The 23,435-nt window shown below is 41.2% G+C and overlaps 1 protein-coding gene across 1 annotated transcript; it reads left to right on the forward strand.

The window, feature by feature from the left end:
* Window positions 1-3,406: 3,406 nt before the first annotated feature.
* On the forward strand, window positions 3,407-23,047 carry LOC117247256 (G-protein coupled receptor 26-like). The gene is made up of 3 exons (XM_033611664.2): window positions 3,407-4,411; window positions 8,030-8,143; window positions 17,706-23,047. Exons 1-3 carry the CDS (start codon window positions 3,744-3,746, stop codon window positions 17,932-17,934), a joined length of 1,011 nt encoding a protein of 336 aa, XP_033467555.1. The 5' UTR covers window positions 3,407-3,743; the 3' UTR covers window positions 17,935-23,047.
* The last annotated feature ends 388 nt before the right edge of the window (window positions 23,048-23,435 follow it).

A 23,435-nucleotide genomic window follows, 5' to 3' on the forward strand; every position in this document is an offset into this window, starting at 1 on the left:
AAACGGCCTCTTAAAGTGTGTCTTGTTTTCTCTTAGTGCCAGTTCGTCTTAGCTTCTTGTGTGTCCTGTGTCCTTTTCTAGTTCTTTTGGATTTAGTCTGTTGATTGACTCTGACTCTGGCTCATCCCTATTGGATCTGTTTCCCTCCACTGATTGTCCTTCTGTATACTGAACCTACCTTGCAACCAGTTAAGACTTTGTTATTTTACCTGATGATGCAAAAAAAGCTGCCTACTGCAGATAAAAGCAAACTAGCAAGAACAAGTTAGCTAGCACTCAAACTCTGAGCTGATAGTCATTTTTTGTAATCAGTTAATCATCTTTAATGCAAAAAAAATGACTGCTTCCAGCTTCTCAAATTTAAGGATCTACTGCTTTGTTCTGTTATTATACGTTTCCCAATCTAGTATCTTTGGGTTTTGGCTTGTTGATTGAACAAAACAATTTGAGCATCGTGATGTTCATTTTCTACCATCTTTAGACATTTTATATATTAAACACTTATTCAATTAATCAAAAGAAAAGGGATAGATATAAGCCCTTTTTACACTGCCTCATCAAGGCGGGAATTTCACACTGTTATGCCATCTCGCCACTCTGGATAAACAGTACAAACGTGGAATTTGGGGACAAAGTTGTCTCACCTTTAAACTGGCTTCGGAGGTAGTATCAGCACTGAAACGATATCTGTATAAAAGGGACAGCTGGCAGGACAGGATCATGGGCAGCAACGTTTTGATATGCTTGCGACCTGCCGTAGGAGATTTAAAAAGTAGCTGATAGCAGTTAGCAGCTAACTCAAAGAAGAACAGCAGCCGAAAATGTCTGCACATTGTGAAAACAATGAGGTCTGGGAGCTCCTTACCCTCCGAGCAGAGGACCATGATAATGATTGTTATTGCCATGTTGTGTTACATGTCACGGCCATCACGCCTCTTTTGCTTCTGCCTTGCTGGCTATCTTAAATGAAACTCTGGAGCGACATGATGCCACTGTTATTTGGTTCTGGGATTTTGTAGCGGCCTTACAATGTGATCTCTGTGTAAAAAGGGCTGTAGAAAATGAAAATAGTTGTTAGTAGCAGCCCGAAAGTCATCAATAGACCTGCTGCTACACTTACATGCACAGTGTACACAAACTCATCAATGTTTTGTGATGGATAGATGATGTTATCAGTAAGGAATAATGGCTTTTACCTGGACTGACTTCATTCACATTTACTTTCTAAAGAAAAAAGGGCAAATGTCCTTAATATTTTGTGTGTTTATTGTGTCTCTAATTAATCTGTGAGACATACTCAACCAACATCAGACAAAGGAGCTGTTGCACTGTATTCATCCAAGGTGATATTACCTGAAGCCAGGAGGCATCAAAGCCCATGTGTCCGGCTCCAATCAGGCCTCATTTACATAGATCTATTTAGACATAATGCTCTCCTCAAATAAAGCCTCTTTCAGGTGAAATGAAAGAGGACATTTGGGGCCTTTGAAAAACAGCACCTATGTTTATCAAAAGCTATTTTCGTGCACATCTGTCTAATGTGGCATGATGCTTAATGGGGATGTTTGTGCGGCTTTGTTGCGACCAATATTAGTCACTTTTTTAAAAAAGAAAAACATCCATCACAATCCTCTCACCCGTGCACATTAAATCTCCATCTGTATCACTCAGTCCCCTCAAAACTGTATTTTTACAATGACTTCTTTCACAAACATTATTGTCTCTGGAGCTGGCATTTAATTATGAAAAGAATAGTTAAGGGGATGCCTACGAAAAGCTGCTCTTGTGCCTGAGATCAACCGGTGGCTCCATGCTGATAAGGCCCCTGAACTGACAGGAGCGAGATGCACAAGCAGTTGCATGACAGCGCTCAGAGTATGCCATTCTCCAAAGGCTGACTGCCCCATCACATGTGCAAGTATAATGCTGGAGAGGCATCCATCATCGCTAGAATGGGGCTGCATTTCAGCTCAAATAACACCCAGCTGGCAGGGGTTTTTTGTCCTTCCCCTGCAGCCGCCTTCTCTTTGCATCGGGAGCTAACATCAGCCCCTATACTCCACAGACACCATTACAGAATGGCATTTTAATGAGTCTCTTTCAAGGAAAATGTCTTCTTTTTTTCACCTTTTGTCACCCAGGAGAGAAGGAAGAGAACACGGTGGCCCTGCGTAGTATCACATCTCCACAGTCAAATACAATGTGCATGCATGTTGCAGTAACGATAACTCTTTCCGCCCACACACTCTCACTCTGGCACCCCCCGCCCCCCGCCCCACTTCCCCTCACTGCAACCACAACCACCACCTCTGCTCCAGTGCCTCAGTGGCTCACGTGCCGCAGCACACAGCGATGAATCCCAGAGGAAAGATTCTCCACATTTAGGTCCAGAGGGGCAGCGGAGTGTGGGGTCATCAGCTGGGCTTCCAGGGAAATGGAGGATGTTGCTCCTCATCAATTTGATGAGGCAGACTTAAAGATATTTGAGTAGAGCATGGTGGGGGAATGAAATGATGGTCCGAAGCAATCATGAATTCATGTTATGGTGAACACCCCCTCAATGAAGACTATGAAGACTTTTATTTTGACAAAATGAGTGGGTCTGGAAGTGTGATTTTTGTTTTGTCTTGCCCTGCCTGTTTTTTGTATTTATTCTTTTTCTTTAAATTATTATCACTATTAATTTGAATGTGTTTATTCATTCAAACTTGTTATTTTCATTGTTTTTTTTGGCATACTGGGACTGGGCTCTCTCTATTACCCTGTTGGTATTGTATTTCTATTTTTGTTTGCCAAAATTGAACGTCTCATTTAATGTGTCGAACTGTCGTAACCAAAATCAATAAAAATTTGAATTCTATAAACAAAAATGTGCATAAAAATTCACTACTATGCAGGAAAGTAAGTGATCCATGCTCAGATTTTGCTGCAGAGATTACATATGTGTGCCCCCTCCCCCTTTGGAAAGCTGAAACAAAACCTACGCCCTTGCTTGACAGGATATTGAGTGACAGTTGTCTTTACATTAATGTGTTGTCTGTTTTGTTTTATGACACTGCTGCCTCCATAGCCAGGTCTCCAAGACATCTAAGAGACTTTAAATGAGAAAAGACACCTTGAATACATCATAAAATGGCATGCATATTCAATTTAGATTGCATATTTTTGTCCAAGTAAAAAAAGAACAAACTATACTCACATCAGATGTGTCATTTTTAGTTAGAACATTTTTTCTGCATGCGTAAATTTGGATAATGTGACAGGAAGGAAACTCTCTGAGGAATCTCTTTTTCTAGCAGGAATCCCCACTTCACTGTTATTAATGTCCTTTGTGTTTTACTGTTTCTGAGGAGACGGGGGAGAGATCAAGTAGCCCACACACTGTGCAGTGTGTGCGGAGGGGTGATGCCTCGAGAGCGCATCACAGGACGACAAAACCCCACTGCAAGACGCAGTGCCAGAATAGAGCAGCTTTGGCACGGGAGCTGGTTTCCTGTAGTTTATAGGGGGAGAAAAAGGGGGAATATCGTCTTATACGAATCCTTAAACATACTTCTTATCATGCCGGATCATCTTTGCTGGCTCGAGGAAATGTAGTGGAGAGGAGAAAAGAGGGGAACTCCGCCGGTGGAGAGATCTGGGGATGCGTGGACGCGGTTATGGGTGATTAATGCCATTTTGCAGCTGCACAACAAAGACTGGATATGCGCACAAAAAGTGGAGATAAGTGAGTTGGACACAGGATGGACACTGCGGAGGTGATTCTCTCCGTGTTGGTGGTTGTGATTATCATAGTGTCGTTGCTGTCCAACATCCTGGTGCTGATCTGCTTTCTGTACAACCCGGAGATCCGCAAGCAGGTGCCCGGTCTGTTCAATCTCAACCTCACCTTCTGCAACTTGTTGCTGACCGTGGCCAACATGCCACTCACTTTGGTGGGACTTGTCAGCAAGGCTCAGCCGGGAGGGGACGGCTTCTGCCAGATCGTGGGCTTCCTGGAAACCTTCCTGTCCACCAACTCGATGCTGAGCATGGCAGCGCTGAGCATCGACAGGTGGATCGCGGTGGTGTTCCCACTGAGGTACCACTCCAAAATGCGCCACAAGGACGCGGCGTTTGTGCTCGGGTACACGTGGGCGCACTCCATGTCCTTCTCCACGGTGGCCACCTGCCTCTCCTGGGTGGGATACCACCGGCTTTACGCGTCCTGCACCCTGTCCAACCCGAGGGCGAGCAGTCGGACCCAGTTTGTTATCTTCACCGTCTTTTTCCACTCCTTCACCTTTCTCCTGTCTTTTATAGTGCTGTGTGTCACATACCTCAAAGTGCTTAAAGTGGCGAGGTTTCACTGTAAGAGGATCGACGTTATCACAATGCAAACTTTAGTGCTGCTGGTGGATATACACCCCAGGTGAGCTCCTTTAACTTACTATCCCTGTTTGTGTCACTCCTGCATCCAAGCACCTCTCACTGCCCTGAAGGCCATGGGTGCAGATTTCAGGGGGGGGTACTGGGGGCAGGTCCAATAAACCCCCCCAATAAAACATGAGAGTAGCAGAGAACTTTTAAAAATAAAATTTAAGACACTTACACCACAAACTAATCCTTACAAATACACCAGAGTGTACAAAATCAAATGTTTCTCCCCCAGAACTGAGACAAAAACCCTTGCTTTAGCCTCACATTTGGCAAGAAAATACAGACATTACTCAGTCAGAGGAGACCGCCTATAAGAAAAGAACAAACTGTACAAATCACCCCTCTGATCAAAAAAGGAGGAAAAAACTGGAGGCAGTTATCGTAGCTGGAGCCATCATCCCATTTCATATTGTACAACAGTACAGTTAATGATGCTCCGCCGTCTCTGCCCTGACATCTGAATTGTGTCATCAGTATTCAGAGGGGATGCAAAATTTGATTCTATTGAAATGCCATCCAGAGTGATTGCTGTACTCTGCCTGTGTGTGTGTGTGTGTGTGTGTGTGTGTGTGTGTGAGAGAGGGAGAGAGATCCAGCAGTGTGAGTTTGGTTACATACTGTACAATAATGCTGGTGTTCTAACTCGTGCCTCTTTTTACTCACACTGACGACCTCTGTTTCATTAAATATTACTTGAAGCAGTGTGTCATCATGCATGGGTGTAGATTGCAGGGGGGACCGAGGGGACACGTCCCCATCAATATTTAGAACAGTGGTTCCCAACTGGTCCACCCACGGGGTCCAAATTGCTCCTCAGTCATTAGTTCAAGGTCCACACACTTTAATATATTCAGCGTCATACTGTCGTCGAGTTAGTTTGCTGTCTCCGTTAAGTAGCTGTCCGTCTTTTATTCGCTCTACAACAGAAAACAGCACTTCAAAATAAAAGCTTGTGCTGGAAATTCACTATACTTCAAAATAACGTGTGGTTTTTACAGACTTGACACTTTCACGAGTCACTTGCAGTCCATTCAGAATGGGCCCACGACCCATTGAGTTGGGAACCACTGATTTAAAACATGTGAATTTGTCCCCTCCATTAGCTTGTTTGCAATCACACATTCTCAGAACCCATCGGCTGTATTTGGCGTCTGACTTTCGGCAGACGGCGATACAGCCTCTGGGGGCAGACCCCTGATTTTTTGGCATTCCGGTTTGATTTGGTCAGAGGAGGCGAATTTCCGTTACTGACTTCTGTTTATATATAAGTAAATATGCTGAACCATTGCGATGGATTCAGAGTTTGCAGTGACGCCAATTATGTTCCGCCTCGTTAGTTCACCGCACGGACCGTTTAACTTGGCAACAACTGCAGCCGGCTCAAACGTGATTGGTCAGTATCACGCGGACTACAAACAGCCTACAACCGGAAATCAGGGCTCTTCCGCTCTTCTTCCGGAGGCAAGATCTCCGGGGTTTGCCTACAGACTCTACATTCACTGAATGTAGAGTCTGTATATGGAGACTAGCAATCACGTGACTATTGTAACGTTAAATTCAGATGGGCGGCAGGAAGTGAGCGGTCCCCATACTATGTGTTTTGTATATGATGGAAAGTGAGTACATAAAAGTTCGGAGAACCTGCAGGCAGCAGGTATTGTCAGAAAATTAAAAAACAGAAAATAGATTTTGTGGACACAATTGTTGTTACAAATCACCTCGTCCTCCAGACCTCCTAAAGTTACTAAAGTTACACGGCAAGCTTACAAAAGCGTACAAGAGTCCAGTGGACTATAAGTATTTTGTATCCAGTTGGGTCCACGATTGAAACAACTGCTGCCTTGTTTTCAGCTGGGTGAGTAAATGTGCTTGAGTAGAACTGTCTTTTAGCTCTGTACGTGGATGCACCGCTGTCAGGTCAACATTACTAGCTAACATTAGCTGACTTTAGCTACTATTTTCTACCGGCTAGGTGAACCGTTCCCAAAGGTCTGGTGAAACACAGTTAAAAACAACACTCACTCCGACCTCGTCACATATCAACGTTTGGTCATGGATGTGCAAGGTACCCTGGGCGTGTTGGTTGTGGATGTTCTGGGACGCCGAGTCAACTCATGCCTGTTATATGCATTGTCTTCTTTCAAAGTACACTTTTGTTTTCACAGGAAATTTACTGTTTACATACAGTCTCTTTCAAAATAAAAGCACTACATCAGTACAACACTGCAAATTGACATTTTTATTTCCTCCAACAGCTAACACACGCGGTTAGGTTCAGGCAACAAAAACACATGGTTAGTTTAAGACAACAAAAGGAAGTGGTCAGGTTTAGTAAAAAAGAACAGGGTTTGGTTTTATAATCTTACAGGACGCAAACACCGCTCTTCCGGGTGAGGGTCGGTGTTTGTTGGACCCATCCATCACCACTCCTGCCCACCCTACTAGGACTTTAGCTGCCTTAACTTTGGTTCTTGTCCCGCCCTTGTTACCCCTGATGCCGTTAACCTATAACAGATAACAGCGACCGGCTGAATATCAAGCCGATGTTAATGGACACCGTAGGTCACTGCCGAATTAACGGATTTTGGCGATTTAAGAGCAAGATTGGGTTGTTAAAAATCTGGGTCATGGAGCACCTGGTGGCTTAGTGGATAGAGCAGGCAGCCCATATATGAAAGGCGATGCCCTTGCTCTAGTGACAGCAGGTTTGATTCTGGTCTCCAGCCCCTTGCTGCGTGTCATCCCCCTTACTCTCCCTCCTTCACACTTAGACTGTCCTATTCAATAGAGGCAAAAAGCCAAAAAATAATCCTAATAATCCTATCTGGGTCGTGGCTAAAAACATGGAGAAGTTGTCACAGCACATTGTAATTGCATCCAACTCAACATGTTTGATATTTAGTTGACTCTGCTCCTTCAGACCAAAGATGAAGGTTTTTGATCCACAACTGCTGCTGTCCCTCAGTGAGATTTTTTTCCTTCCCTTTATGTCCTCCTATTTTCAGGACTTAAAATGGCCCTTATTTTCTTCCCAAGTTGATTGATTGGAGCAGCTTTAATTAGCACAAATCATAGGCATTTGTGTAGTGTTGGTAGTCTTTGCCTCCAGTTGTCCGCCCTCCATCTGGACAGCGCACCGATGTATGACGTCATATGCAACAAAGCTATCAAAAAATAAATGTAGTAAAAGACTTTTATTTTGACGAGATTAAAGACATTTACACCGTAAATTGGTGCATGAAAATTCACCAGAATGCAGGAAATCAAGTGTTTGATGCTCACAGTTTTCTAGTGGAGAACCCCCAAAGATGAGATTGGCTTTTTATATGTATCCCTCCAAATGTTGATACAAAGCCTATGCCCTTGTCATCATGAAATCACAGCCCACCAGCACCAGACACAAAGTCACACACACACACATTTAGAGTTGAGATTGTAATTCTTGAAGTGGGGACTTTGGGTCACTCTGGGTTACATCAGTGGCTTTTAATTATTTTGCCTCAGCGCAGCCTCCTGTATTTAACCCCTTCAAGGCACCCACTCCTCGCTGTCTTTTGTGAGATATCTGGAGAGACTGTCTGGTCTTTATAAACCCACTCTGTGTTCCCAGTGTTCGCCAGCGTTGCCTGGAGGAGCAGAAGAGGAGACGGCAGAGAGCCACGAGGAAGATCAGCACCTTCATCGGCACCTTCATGCTCTGCTTCGCTCCCTATGTGATCACAAGGTGAGAGACACCATGCAGGCGGGAGATGGCTGCCACGCTGGTACACTGCGGTGTACGCAGCCCTTTTGTTCTGCTGGTATCCCCCAAAGCTCCCTCCTCTGCTGTCAACCCTCCCACCCCCCTACCACCACCACCACCTCCTCCTCTGCTTACTCTCCACAGTGGCCAGAGTTGGAAGATGAGATTGGCTGACCTTGTGATAAGTAATATGCCTCTGCTCTGCTGTTGCTGCTGCATTAGCACTTTTCTCCTCAAGTTCGTCGGGTGCATCAGTTAGTTAGGTGGAATCCAGTCGCATCAATCACCGGACATAGAGAGGATGTCACATGAGGCATAGGGTGTGAGACACGTAAGTGATGTAGTGGACATGTGAGAGGAAACTCAAATGAAACTGTACATTAAAATCACATAAAGGACATGACAAATATACAAAAATATAATGTGCAGGGAGAAGAAAGAAACCCAATAATGGAGAGTCATCACCTCCACTGTAAACAGATCAGATTACATGACAAAAAAGCAAAATTAAATAAAGTTTTTCTAATGCTGTAAGCATCTCAAAAGAAACTATTGTCACCCCCGTTATGGGTGACTATAAAGGAGGTATATTTAAAACATAACACAACATATTTAAAATACATAGAATTTCAATTCAATTGAATTTTATTTATAAAGCCCAATATCATAAATCACAGTTTGCCTCAGAGGGCTGTATAGCATACGACATCCGTCTGTCCTTGAACCCTCACAGTGCATAAGGAATAATTCCTCAAAAAAAACAAAGACAAAAAAAACTTTAACGGGGAAAATCATTCAAATAGTAATAACATAAAGTTTATTAAAATAAATTAGGTACATTTTATGAGCTATAGTTATGAGATTAGTCAAGACAGGATAAGGCATGTTAAGATAAGACATGACAAGATAAGATAAAATAAGACAAGACAAGAATAGACAAGATAAGACAATAATAGACAAGACAAGATCCTTGAGAAAGTAGTCACAGACCAGCTGTGTGATTTTCTCCATGATAATAATTTATTTGAGGAATTTCAGTCAGGATTTAGAGTGCATCATAGCACTGAGACAGCACTAGTTAAAATTACAAATGACCTTCTGATTGCTTCAGTCAAAGGACTTGTCTCTGTACTTGTTTTATTAGATCTTAGTGCAGCGTTTGACACAATTGACCATCAAATTCTACTGCAGAGACTGGATCACTTAATTGGCCTAAAAGGTTCTGCACTGAGCTGGTTTAAATCTTATTTATCTGATCATTTTCAGTTTGTTGACATTCATAATGAATCATCCTTACGTACCAAAGTTTGTTTTGGAGTTCCGCAAGGTTCTGTGCTCGGACCAATCCTATTTACTCTATATATGCTTCCTTTAGGTAACATCATTAGAAATCACTCTATAAATTTCCATTGTTATGTGGATGATACACAGTTGTATTTATCCATGAAGCCAGAAGAAAGTAATCAATTAACTAAACTCCATAACTGCCTTAAAGACATAAAAACTTGGATGAGCACCAATTTCCTGATGTTAAATTCAGACAAAACTGAAGTTATTGTTCTTGGCCCCAAACAACTCAGAGACTCTTTATCTAATGACATAGTTTCTCTAGATGGCATTTCTCTGGCCTCTAGCACTACCGTAAGAAACCTCGGAGTAATATTTGATCAAGATTTGTCTTTTAATTCTCATTTAAAACAAACCTCACGGACTGCATTTTTTCATCTGCGTAATATTGCGAAAATTAGGCCTATCCTGACCCGAAAAGATGCAGAAAAATTGGTCCACGCTTTTGTTACCTCAAGGCTGGATTACTGTAACTCTCTATTATCAGGTAGCTGTAGTAAGTCCTTAAAAACTCTCCAGCTAATTCAGAATGCAGCAGCACGTGTACTAACAGGAACTAAGAAACGAGAGCATATTTCTCTGCACTGGCTCCCTGTAAAATCCAGAATTGAATTTAAAATCCTACTGTTAACTTATAAAGCTCTAAAAGGTCAAGCTCCGTCATATCTTAGAGAGCTCATAGTGCCATATTATCCCACCAGAACACTGCGCTCTGAGAACGCAGGGTTACTCGTGGTCCCTAAAGTCTCCAAAAGTAGATCAGGAGCTAGAGCCTTCAGCTATCAGGCTCCTCTCCTGTAGAATCATCTTCCTGTTACAGTCCGGGAGGCAGACACCGTCTCCACATTTAAGACTAGACTTAAGACTTTCTTCTTTGATAAAGCTTATAGTTAGGGCTGGCTCAGGCTTGCCCTGTACCAGCCCCTAGTTAGGCTGACTTAGGCCTAGTCCCCCCTATAATACACTGGGCACCTTCTCTCCTTCTCTCTCTCGTATCCTATTACTGCATCTTGCTAACTCGGCCATTCTGGATGTCACTAACTCGGCCATTCTGGATGTCACTAACTCGGCTTCTTCTCCGGAGCCTTTGTGCTCCACTGTCTCTCAGATTAACTCATATCACAGCGGTGCCTGGACAGCGTGACGTGTGTGGTTGTGCTGCTGCCGTGGTCCTGCCAGATGCCTCCTGCTGCTGCTGCCATCATTAGTCATTAGTCATACTTCTACTGTTATTATACACATATGACTATTGTCACACAAGTATACTGCCAGATATTAATACATACTTTCCACATATTGTACCACAGTAGCCAGAACTATAGCTATAATATTATTACTTTCAATATTGTTGTTGTAAGCTACTGTCATTACCTGCATCTCTCTCTCTCTCTCTCTCTCTCTCTCTCTCTCTCTCTCTCTCTCTCTCTCCCTCTCTCTCTCTGTCTCATTGTGTCATGCGGATTACTGTTAATTTATTATGCTGATCTGTTCTGTACGACATCTATTGCACGTCTGTCCGTCCTGGAAGAGGGATCCCTCCTCAGTTGCTCTTCCTGAGGTTTCTACCGTTTTTTTTCCTCGTTAAAGGGGTTTTTTTGGGGAGTTTTTCCTTATCCGCTGCGAGGGTCATAAGGACAGAGGGATGTCGTATGCTGTAAAGCCCTGTGAGGCAAATTGTGATTTGTCATATTGGGCTTTATAAATAAAATTGAATTGAATTGAAGATAAGACAAGAAAGGATAAGACAAGATTAGATAAGATAAGACAAGACAAGACAAGACGGGATAAAATAAGATAAGACAAGAATAGAAAAGACAAGACAGGATAAGATAAGATAAAACAAAGCAATGTAAGACAAGATAAAATAAGAACAGACAAGATAAGACAAGACAGGATAAGACAAGTTAAGACAAGACAAGACAAGACAAGACAAGGTTAGACAGGATAAGACAAGTTAAGACAAGACAAGACAGGATAAGATAAGATAAGATAAGACAAGTTAAGACAAGACAAGACAGGATAAGATAAGACAAGACAAGAATAGACAAGCCAAGATAAGACAGGATAAGACAAGACAAGACAGAATAAGATAAGACAAGTTAAGACAAGACAAGATAAGATAAGACAAGTTAAGACAAGACAAGACAGGATAAGATAAGACAAGAATAGACAAGACAAGATAAGGCAGGATAAGACAAGTTAAGACAGGATAAGATAAGACAAGTTAAGACAAGACAGGATAAGATAAGGTAAGACAAGACAAAACAGGATAAGATAAGACAAGACAGGATAAGACAAGTTAAGATAAGACAAGACAGGATAAGACAAGACAAGACAGGATAAGATAAGACAAGACAAGAATAGACAAGACAAGATAAGACAGGTTAAGACAAGTTAAAACAAGACAAGACAGAATAAGATAAGATAAGAATAGACAAGACAAGATAAGACAGGATAAGACAAGTTAAGACAAGACAAGACAGGATAAGGTAAGATAAAACAAGATAAGACAAGATAAAATAAGATAAGAATAGACAAGATAAGATAAGGTACAATAAGATAAGACAAGAATAGACGAGATGATACCAAATGATGTGATACGATGCAATATGATACCGTTAGACTTTATTAATCCCTGACCAGGGAAATTCCCACATTACAGCAGCTCAAAGGTCAGAAGCAAGAGAAAAAAGGAAAGGGTGATAAATAAGCATTAAAATATGACAAAACATAGATGTTTGATAAAAATAAAAATATATAAAGTTTCTATACACTACATACACTTTTTATTTATAGTGTATACAGAGCCTAGACTTATACAAAAACTCAGTCTATTCATCTCAGTTTTTATTTTAGTTTATTACATAAATGTTACTTTTTTTGTTTATGTTAGAATTACATGACTTAGTTTAGTTTTTAAACCTGATAATAGACCAAATAATTTCTTTGAGTGTTGCCCAAAGACAGCACTACATACCACCTGAATATTGACAATATATACACAGTGGATGGTCGTAAAACAGCTCCCAGAAAACAGAGAGTAACTATTTCGGAAAAAGATTTTTGAGGCCTTATAACATCATTGTCTGTTGAACAACTGACCTAATTTCCTTTTATTATGTTATGATTAAGTATGTTGATATCAGGAGCTGTGTACATGCTGATGCTATGCAGTGTGTACCAAATACTAATCATCAAAGTGAGTATGCAAAAATATAAATATACTTAAGTGCTTTATACCAACAGGAAGTGACCCAAAATGTGCAACATCAGACATCCACTGAACTGCAACTGTGAAAGATGACTGTAAGTTTAACATCCGCAGTTCATTTTAGTTATTTTAGGACTATGAGAAGGTCTTCCATTTCCTTTTGGCATTGCATTGTGGGAGAATATCAAACAAGAGCAGTCTAAGAAATTGACTGTTTAATCCGAATATTGTCTGGTTTGAACCCAGAGATTTAAATGTAGCACATTTGTCAGCTAAATATTTATTCTGTCAACTTGTGACGTTGTTTAATCCAAATTAATTCCCACCCTACCTGTGTTATGTAACTAAAAATAGCATCATCAGACAATTCCTGCCTCTTGTTAGGTGGCAGGAGCTAAAATGAGTCATCCTCAGCATTTGTTGTGTCATGGTTTTAAACTGATGAAGACAAGACTGGATGTAGGCTCTGAAGGATGATTTTTTTCTTAAATCTTCTTAAATCTTTCTTAATTTCTCATGTATTTCCCAAATGAAGCCAGATTTTCAGGCATCCTATTATCTAAACTGGCTTGAAAAATATTGCATATAGCTGCCGTAAATGGGGGGAAAAAGCACTCCATCCTCACACAATGGTTCGTATGATATCCTATGAGTTAGCGCCCCATGTATGATGTTACACACTTAACATAAAGTTGCATATTTAATTTGAAGTTACAGAGGTTAGGTTTAGAAAAAAACATGGTGAGGACGTATCGTAAAATCACTAAAAGTTCGCTCACACTGTCCTGAGCACCAGTCTCCTGGGGGAAAGTCCTGTATCTTGAGACCCATCCACCTCCCCAACCTCCCTCCCTATGCTAACCGCTTCATTCTTTGCTCCCATCAGCGCATTGTTCATGTGACCTGAAATTTTGTTTCGTATGTAATTTTAATTTCTCCTCGCTGTTAGTGTATTAGAGCGGCACAGTGATGCAGTGGTTAGCATTGTCACCTCACAGCAAGAAATTTCCTGGTTCAAACCCCAGAGTGAAAACTAAACACTGTCTATGGTAATTAAGTCCCAGTGTCCTCAAACGAGTGCTTCCTAATTAACAGTGTCTTAGCTTGTTCCTGTTACTAAAATTAGTCACATTTTTAAAGATTATTTTTTAGGCTTTTGCCTTTAATGTACAGGACAGAGTGAAATGGGGTGAGAGAGAGAGTGGGGCGGTGACATGCAGCAAATGGTTGCGAGCTGGAATCGAACCTGCGACCGCCGCAGCAAGGCATCGCCTCTGTACATGGGGCGTCAGCACTATCCACTACACTACCGATGCCCCAAAAATTAGTCACATTTATATGCTTTATCAAACTACAAACATTATTGATCATAAATAAACAAGTTTCAACCATAAAATGTGATCAGGTTTTGGACCTTGTCCACTTTTGTATCGGGTTGGCTGCAGACTGACTTGGCAGAGATGGCTGCCATCTTGTTTTTACATGGATTAGTGTGTTGTGCAAATCATCCTTTCATGTGTTCACCGACAGAAACCTTGTCAAGGTTGATCGTCTTCTCTGCGCTGTGCCAAGGCCACTGGATGGGCCAAAAACTTGTCCTCGAACGTGGACAACAGGTCTAAGTTAAGTGGAATGAAGTATAAGGTCAAGTAAACCCAAAATGAGATGTCCTCATGTGAGGACACAGGGTCTCACAAGGATATAATCAATTGGTGGCATGTTTGAAACACTTTTTTGTGGAGCATTAGAATGACAAACAAAAAAATCTGAATCTGAATATGGGTTATACATGAATTACTAGCGCATGATTACGTTGGATATGTACCCATTTTCCACTTTTCGTAGGAAACTGTACCGCCTACAACGTCTGAGTTTGAGTATACTTTATTGTCTTGTCTTTTCCAGTGGGGACAAAATATACACCAAAAAATGCATAGTATAAGTATGTAGCACGGATTATTTGCTTCATAATCTAAGTGGCTTGACCCTTTAAAATATCACTTTAATGAGAAATGGGTTCCATAATTTAGTACCCCTACATCTTAATTAAAATTCACCTCTGCTCATAAACTGTTGAGGTGATGAAGATGGAGATTAGATGACTGTGTGGTAGGATATGAAATGACTTTATATAGTAAATATTGCCCAATAACATCTCTAATTAAAAAAATGGAGGAAGTTGTTTCTGAAATGAAAGCAGGTTGTCATAAGTAAAGTTAAATATTCAGTGTTTTATTGTTGTTTTATTGTGTTTTCAGTAAACTGTGGGTAATGAATGACCACAGCGGCACAGTACATGCTCTCATTCTGCAAATGGCAGTTTACTCATCTGAATATATTACGCTAAAAGCTCCTCGGCTGCCTCTCTGATGCTCATTTGTTGTCAGGGTCATCATGTGTATAGTAAAAGCCCCGCTGTGCACTGTGGCAGCTGACTTAACCTCCTGTTCGCTCCGGTGCTGCGCAGTGTGTGGGCAAATGCCAGTGATGGCGACTGGCCCATGTGAGGCCGGTGTTAATGTGCTGACAGAGCTTGATTGTGGACAGAGTAATCATACAGAGTGCAAGACAAGAGGATCAGCGTTTTTTTTTTTAAATGCCTTTTATGACACAACGTATGGTAAAATGTTTTCACACTTCACAAAAATTAGCATGAAAGCACCAATTTTATGTCTTCATGAGCACGGCTGAGATCATTGTGAGGTGCAAACAACAGCCTTCAGGTTCTTTAAATCAGACATACAGTATTAGAAATACAGAACAGTACTTTCCCCCAAGAACTCACAGTGCTTTATTGTTCGCTGGCCGGCCCTCAGTTGAATACTGTATTAAATAACACTAGTTGACTGGCTCGTTTCCAGACGCTTATTATTGCTAAGACAGATCTGTTTTATTTTTCCGGTGGTTCTGCTTTTGCCTTTTCTCACATGAAATGCTGCTGGCAGTAAATGAGAAATGAGATGAAAAGTAGGCACTCGCTGTGAATTTACACACAGCTGCCTACATTTTAATAACTTAAGACAGACTAAGCGCTTACTTAGATGGCTCTGTATGGAAATAAACACTAGGTCTTTACGTAACTGCAGTAGTAAAGAAGCACCCTGCTCCCAGCAATAAAATATAATAAGTTATAGGCAACATGCAGGAAGCTATATACAAAAAAATCTCTTATTTTTATTCACATATATTTTTAATACCTATTGATTTCTGGGATTTTCTTAAATTTGCCCTTCTCATAGTTAAAAGAAAATCTGATGAGTAGTTGAGAACGCTCTTACTAAGATAAGAAAAAACAATCCAGGTTTTGTAACACATTGTCACTCTGACCTTGTGACATAGTGCCGCTAGGTCATGGACTTTCCACGTCTACATACGACGTGCAAGGTACCCTGGGTGCGTTGGTTGTCGACATTCTGGGACACCGTGTCATCTTTAGCCTTTTACATGCTTTATGTCTTTTCAAAATACACTTCCGTTTTCACAGGAGATGTACAGTTTGCATACAGTCTCTTTCAAAATAAATGTACTATGTCAGTACAACAAAGTGAGTATAACAAAAATCACAGGGTTTGGCTTTACGTTTGGGAATATGGGATAATATGGGAAGCAGACACTGGCCTTTCACGTGACTGTTGGTGATTGTTGGAACCATCCACCTCTTCTTCCACCCGCCCCACTCACACTTTTCACCTCTTCACTTACGTTGTTTTCTGGCCGCAGTCCCTCCTGACACTGTCAAACGCCGTTACACACTGATGGCACCCAGTTGCATATCATACTGACATGAAAGGACAGCTTTTTTTGGCAGTATCTGACACGGAAGTCATTGCCCAAGTGTACGTTTTTACTGTACACAAACTGTTAGTCCAACATGAGAAATCAGAAGTTTTAAAATTGAGGAAATTTGAGGATAAAAAATGCATGAATATCATATAATTAGAATTCAATAATGTTTTAATAGATATTTTAGGAAATATTACTATACTTGGTCCATTGATTCCAACTACTGTAATTTTAATTAACGTGTGTCCCTCTGCTGATCAGAGGTGGAACGTAACATAGTATTACATTTACTAAAGTAGGAATTATAGGTACTTTTACTTTACTTGAGTATTTTAATTTCACGCCACCTTTTGCTTTTACTTCACTTTATTCCCGTAGAAAATATTGCACTTTTTACTCCACTATACTTATTTGATGATTTTAGTTACTAGTTACTTTACAATAAAGATTTTTGCGCATAAACCATATGAAAATATAGCAATAGCAGCTGAGATGATTATTCAGTTGTTTAGAAAAATAATTTGCAACTATTTTGGTAAATGTTTAAGATTTTTTTCTGCAAACACATTTCATGGCTCCAGCTTTTTCTTTTCTTTTTTTTTTTTACTAGAAACTAGAAAAACCATGAATAAACTTTATATTTGAAACGAACTATTCAATTGAATAAATTATTTTGTATTTTCTTTGATATTTTTTCATGGGTCCAGCCTCTCAAATATGAAGACTTGCTGCTTTTATTATTATTATTGTTATTATTACTTACTGATTTATTAATTTATTTATACATTTTTCTAGTACACTGAGTAGGAGTTGGTGGCACCTTTCCAATTATTTGTCATGTGTCATGCTCATGACACAATACCTGCCCTTATATGGCACTGAGGCGGTGTTACCTATGCTAATAACAAACATTTGGCCACGCTTCTCCAATTTCTGATCAAGTAGGATTCATCATTTAGCACGCCTGGATAAGAGCACATTTAAGAACGTTAAGAACTTCTCATTTTTTTCTCCTGTTAAGATAATATAAGGTAAATTTACGAGAGCGTTGGTACATGGGGCCCACTGTCTTGCAAATGTATTATGTATTATTATTTCTGCATAATAAGCTCAGGGCATGCATGCCTTTTCCAGCATGTTGACTTGCCTTCCCCCTGCTCCCCCTCCCCACCCTCACCACCCTCTCTTTATGCTTGGCTGCAGGATCGTGGAGTTATTTCCAGCGGTGCCTATCAACCCCCACTGGGGAATCGTCTCCAAGTGCTTAGCTTACAGCAAGGCAGCCTGCGACCCCTTCGTGTACTCCCTGCTCCGACACCAGTACAAGAAGACGTGCGCTGACATCATCAACAGGCTGCTGAAGCGTAGCTCCTTGAACGCATCCGGGCGCGGGCACGAGAACCAAGTCCACAGCATACCCGCCGCAGAGTGACAGGGAGTAGGCTGATACGGTCTGAGGGTCGACCTGGCAACTGTCAGGAAAATATGTGGCTGATTTATCGTCCACGAAGAAGAGAACAAATATTGGTTGTTCCTGTCCACGTCTGCTTAAATTTGGTCTGACATGCCAAAAAGAAAAAAAAAGTGACTATAGACAAGGGCAAATCCCTGCGCAGGAATACCACTGTGCTTGCATACTGAGTCCCCAGAACAGCAGATGAGTGCAGTGAACTTGTGAGGACAATGAGCAACGGCAGATTTCACATCCACCTGGAGACACAGATGTGCTCACCCAAGAAGAACGGCCAGTTCATAGCCTCATTATTCTAACCGGGGTAGCTTTCAGTCTGATATTGCTTTTGTTAGACATTACTGTAGTATATACTCATATTATCTTTACATAAAAGGATAGGGAATGGCTGTATGTCTGTTTTAGTCTGTGCAATGTGTTTGCAAGTGATACACCGGCACTGTATGTAGCACTGACAACTAGCCTAACCAAAACTTGACAGTCCCCAAATTGTATCGCAGACGAAGAGAAGGTGCCACTGCACAGTTCGGCTCAGGTTATTTCAGACTTGATGGGGTAAAACACGCTCCCGATTTAACAAATTTTAAGGTACTTTTATTTTTGTAGTACGTTGCCTTGTAGTGTAACGGTCAACGAAGGAAAAAGTAAGATTATGTGTTTTTCTGGGTTTCACATTGCCATCGTTTCTGAAGGACTTACCGACCCGGCCAAGTGGAGTTTTAATGGGAGAAATAGGCCTTCAAACCGGCTGCCTTTGCTGTCATGACTGACATGTGCCCCTCAGGTTGTTTAGTCAAGTGGAGCGTGATCAGCTGTACTTGGCCGGGTTTTGTGCTCACAGAGAGGAGTAGAGACCGCCTCATGCTTTCTCACACATTTGAGGGAGATGGACAGGAAAAGCAAATGTGTATGATGTCTTTATTTTGACATCATGTGATATTGAATAGCAATGACAGCCGTCCATGAAAAGCTAAAGATTCATCTACGGTGTTTTTAGGAAAGATACTTGGCAATCAACGTGTCTGTTTTTAAAGAGATGGGTGTTTATAGAAGATGGCAATATCCAACCCAATCACCAGAATAGATGTTGGCATTGTACGTCTCTGCAAACCACAGATACATTACATTTGTACATTATTCTATAGTGGATTTCAATCAGGAGAGACAAAAGAAGGAAATAAAGATGAAGTTTAATGCATAATATAAGTGTACAGATTAACAGATTTGAGGGAGATTATTTGTGATCATGGGACATCTGAGTGGCAGCAAGATAAATCCCCCCATGGAGTCTAGACACTGGTGGAGGTGGTGGTGGCCAATGACTTTGGTCGATGGCTGATGAGGCACATAGCGGCTGCATCTGAGAAGACTAGGCGACGATGGGGAGATGGAGGGTGCGCATGGCTGCAGCAGAAAAAGAACCATATTTGAAATAAGCAATGAGATGATAGGCTGATGGAGAAGATGTATCGCTGTGCTATTGGTTGATTGTGGATCGGCTGATGACTCGATTGACAGCCCCGAACACTGACAGCCAGAGATAGAGAATGAGTATGCGTGCAAGGAGAGAATGGCAGGGTGAAGACGAAAGTTACAGCTGTAGCATAGAAACAGTATTGTCTTCCTGACTGAATTTTCACTAAAGATTCATATGTTGTAACTTTATGTTTCAACGCTGTGGTTGACACGTGGTCAGGCACAAAAACCATCTGGAAATGGTTAGCAAAAGATCATGTTTTGGGTTAAAATGCCCAGTTATGGGGGCATAATCTCCCTTGAAAAAGCAGCAATACCTTGGTAAAAAAAAACACGTTTTTTTGAGCCACTATCCCCGCTGGAAAAACAGTGACAGGTCACTAAAAAACACCAACATTTGGAGCGCAAAATGTCACTGGAAACACTAAATCACAGCTGGTTTTGTTATTGTTGTTGGTGTCAAACAGTGGACTTAAGCTTGGCAGACGTTTCACCGAGGTGTCATGCCATTCACCATCCCATCCACCTTCTGATGACAGAGTCAACTCATCCACGACGTCATTTTAGAAAGGTTTATATGATGCATATAAAACGTGTAAATGTAATGTATCTGTGGTTTGCAGAAATGTTCAAAGTCAACATTTTTCCAGAGACTGGGCTGCACCTTTTTGCTCTCACCTTGAATAGAAACATATTCTGTATATATCGGCCCTACAGGCAGTTCTTGCAGACCTAAGCCCTCTTGACTGACAAAGTGTTATCTGACTCACTTACATGTTGTACTTATTATATCCATTTCTGTTCTGTATCAGAAGACAGGCAGCTCTGTATCAGAGGGCTTCGACTGGGCTCCACTTGTTATAGAGCTGACACACAGAAGATAGAGGAGCTTCAGCGCCTTAGTTCAGAAAACGGAGGATACAGAATATTGCAAAGGTTTTTAATGGATTTATATACACAGAACAGGGGCCAACAGTGAGATACTGTATGTGTCACACAGTGCCAAAACTATCAGTAATGCCCAGTGAGCCAAATATGAGTAGCTGCAGATCATTTCTTTTCTGAAACCTTAAGAAAACATAGATAAAATATTTATGTAATTACTAATTGATACATATTTTATTTTGTGGTCAGGCATTTAAAGGGACAGTTCACCCCCAAATCATTCTTCCCCTTATCTGTAGTGCTATTTATCCATCTAGACTGTTTTGATATGAGTTGCTGAGTGCTGGAGACATCGGCTGTAGAGATGTCTTCTCTGGAATACAATGGAAGTAGATGGCACTCGGCTTGTGGTGCTCAAAGTGCCAAAAAATATATATATTTATATATACATTAGAACACTCAATAGCAATGTCTCTCTCCAGAAATCCTGACCTGGTTACTCAAGATAATCCACACCCACCAACTGTATCACTGTGAGGAAGGAAGAGTACATCTACTCATGGACAAAATAGAGTTATGCACAGTTCTGATTTTCAAGACCCGCTCCCAAACTGGAAACACAATGTGTAATACCACACCTGCCCCGCCACCTGGACATATGACTGATTAGATCTGCAAACCAACCTGACCCACTGATGCAAAACCCAAAACCACTAATCCCATCATAATCACTCATTCATTTTCCGCAGCCGCTTATCCTGTTGGGGGTCGCAGGGGGGCTGGAGCCTATCTCGGCTATCGTTGGGTGAGGGGCGAGGTATGTCCTGGACAGGTCACCAGACTATCACAGGGCTGACACATAGAGACAGACAACCACTCACACTCGCATTCACACCTACGGACAATTTAGAGTCACCAGTTACCCTGCATGTCTTTGGACCGTGGGAGGAAGCCGAAGTACCTGGAGTAAACCCACGCTGACATGGGGAGAACATGCAAACTCCACACTGAAGTGCTCCCAAACCCTGGGGTTCGAACCCCCCACCTTGTGAGGCGACAATGCTGACCACTGCACCACCGTGCCATAACAGTTAATGTGCTTATCAGTAAAGCACCTGACTGAAGCGGCTCTCATATTCAAGCTGACACAGAGGACAGAGCCAACACGCAAAGTCAGCAATCAGAGGATTAAAACTTTAAAACATTAATTAAAATATTATTATTAGTGTCATTTTGTTTTAATATATTCATCATCCAATACCACAAATTCAACTACATGTCCTTTTTTACCCAGAACCAAACCTGGAAATAAAATAAAGACAAAAAACAAAACAACCTGATGCAGGACTCTGGGACAGGAGGCTAGCTCAACTATTTTCTTTCTTCTGAAGTATACCCACCAAACATTATCACTGTGCCGAAGATGTGTCTGTTTACTCATGGGTGTGACGTTCATGCTTGAGAAGTAAACATTAATGACGTCCTCCTCGACTGAGCTGTAACATTAGCTAGCTCAGTGGTACTAGGTGAGCTAGCAGTGGATGCACTCTTCCTTCTGCGCAGTGATATATTTGGTGGGTGTAGTTAAGTAGAAAGAAGATAATACCAACATGAAACTGCTCACAACAAGGTCTGTGGATTATCTTGAGTAACCAGGTCATGATTTCTTGAAAGAAACATTGCTGTTGAGTTTTTCAAATGTAGTTTTTTGGCGTTTTGAGCACCACAAGTCGAGTGCCATCTAGCTCCATTATACTGGAGGGAAGGCAGACATCTCTACGGTCGATATCTCCAATACTCGTAAACTCACGCCAAAACAATCTAGACTGATAAACAGCACTACAGGTAATAGGACAAATATGTGTTTTTGATTTTGGGGTGTACTGTCCCTTTAAAAATGTATGATCATACCGAGGAGAAATGGTTGTCTTGGATATATGATGCATTGCAAAGTACTGTATGACACTCCAAGACAACCGATGCCTTAAATTCTGTAACATATGATGGTTTAGAGTTTTTCCATTCACAATGGCATATGAATATCTTGAACAGTACAGAGTCAAGCATTGCCTTATTCACCTCTGTTCATTAACACACAGTCATCTAGAATCTGTATTCCTGTACCCTAACTCTGCTTATGGTAATTTATCGCTGATGTTTTGCACTGAAGTAAAGTAGTTATTTTTCTCATACATGATGGTTACTGGTGAAAAACAAGCTAAATAATATAATATGTTGACAGATTTAGATAAATGACAACGTGAAAAGTATTTTTGTGTCTTTTTGATATGTAATTTATGACGACACTGTATTTGTTTGAGTGTTACAGAATGTGCTGCTTCACATGCAAATGATTTAGTTTGAACTGTTGTTGGTGGGTGACAATGAAGTGAGTGTAATATACCTCATTTTGGTTTGGTGACGGACTTGACTGCCTGAACTGTTTTGTTATGTACTTCCTAATTTATTAAACCACTGGCTCGATGCTGCTGCTGCTGCTGCTGCTGCTGCTACAGATGGCTAAGCTGACAAACAGCTGATGACGGTGGTGATGTGATGACAGGTGATGATGACTGCTGTTTCCACCTGTTGATGGTGATATTAGATATTTGGTTTCACTGGTTATCATTATTGTATTGTTGGTGAAAATGAGGAGGATGACTGTTTCAGATGTTGACCATGATGATTAAAGTAAACTGTAGACTTTACCAAAGTGCTCTGGTGCTGTTGTGCAAATTCTCCAGAAAAACCTGCTGCCAGTATTTAAAGCTGTGTAAAGAGAAACCTCCAAAACAACCCCACAGAAACACCGCTCCAACCTCTGTTCCCATGACATCCATTATTTGCTTTTTGGCAGCTTATTTAAACAAAAACATGAAACTTGTTCCAGAAGTTTTCTGTCTCTCTGGAAGATAAATGGGTCCTCTCAGGTCCTACACTCCTAGAAATAAATGTGCTCACTAGAACCACATAAGGTTCTTCAGCTTGTCTCCATAGAGGACCCCTTTTTGGCTCCTGGTAGAGGCTTTAATAAAGGTTCAACCTGGAACCCTTTCAGTGGGATCTACCTAAGACCCAACATAAAAGGTTATACCCAGAAC

The sequence above is a fragment of the Epinephelus lanceolatus genome, chromosome 21 (genome assembly GCF_041903045.1).
Source record: "Epinephelus lanceolatus isolate andai-2023 chromosome 21, ASM4190304v1, whole genome shotgun sequence".
Taxonomy (NCBI): domain Eukaryota; kingdom Metazoa; phylum Chordata; class Actinopteri; order Perciformes; family Serranidae; genus Epinephelus; species Epinephelus lanceolatus.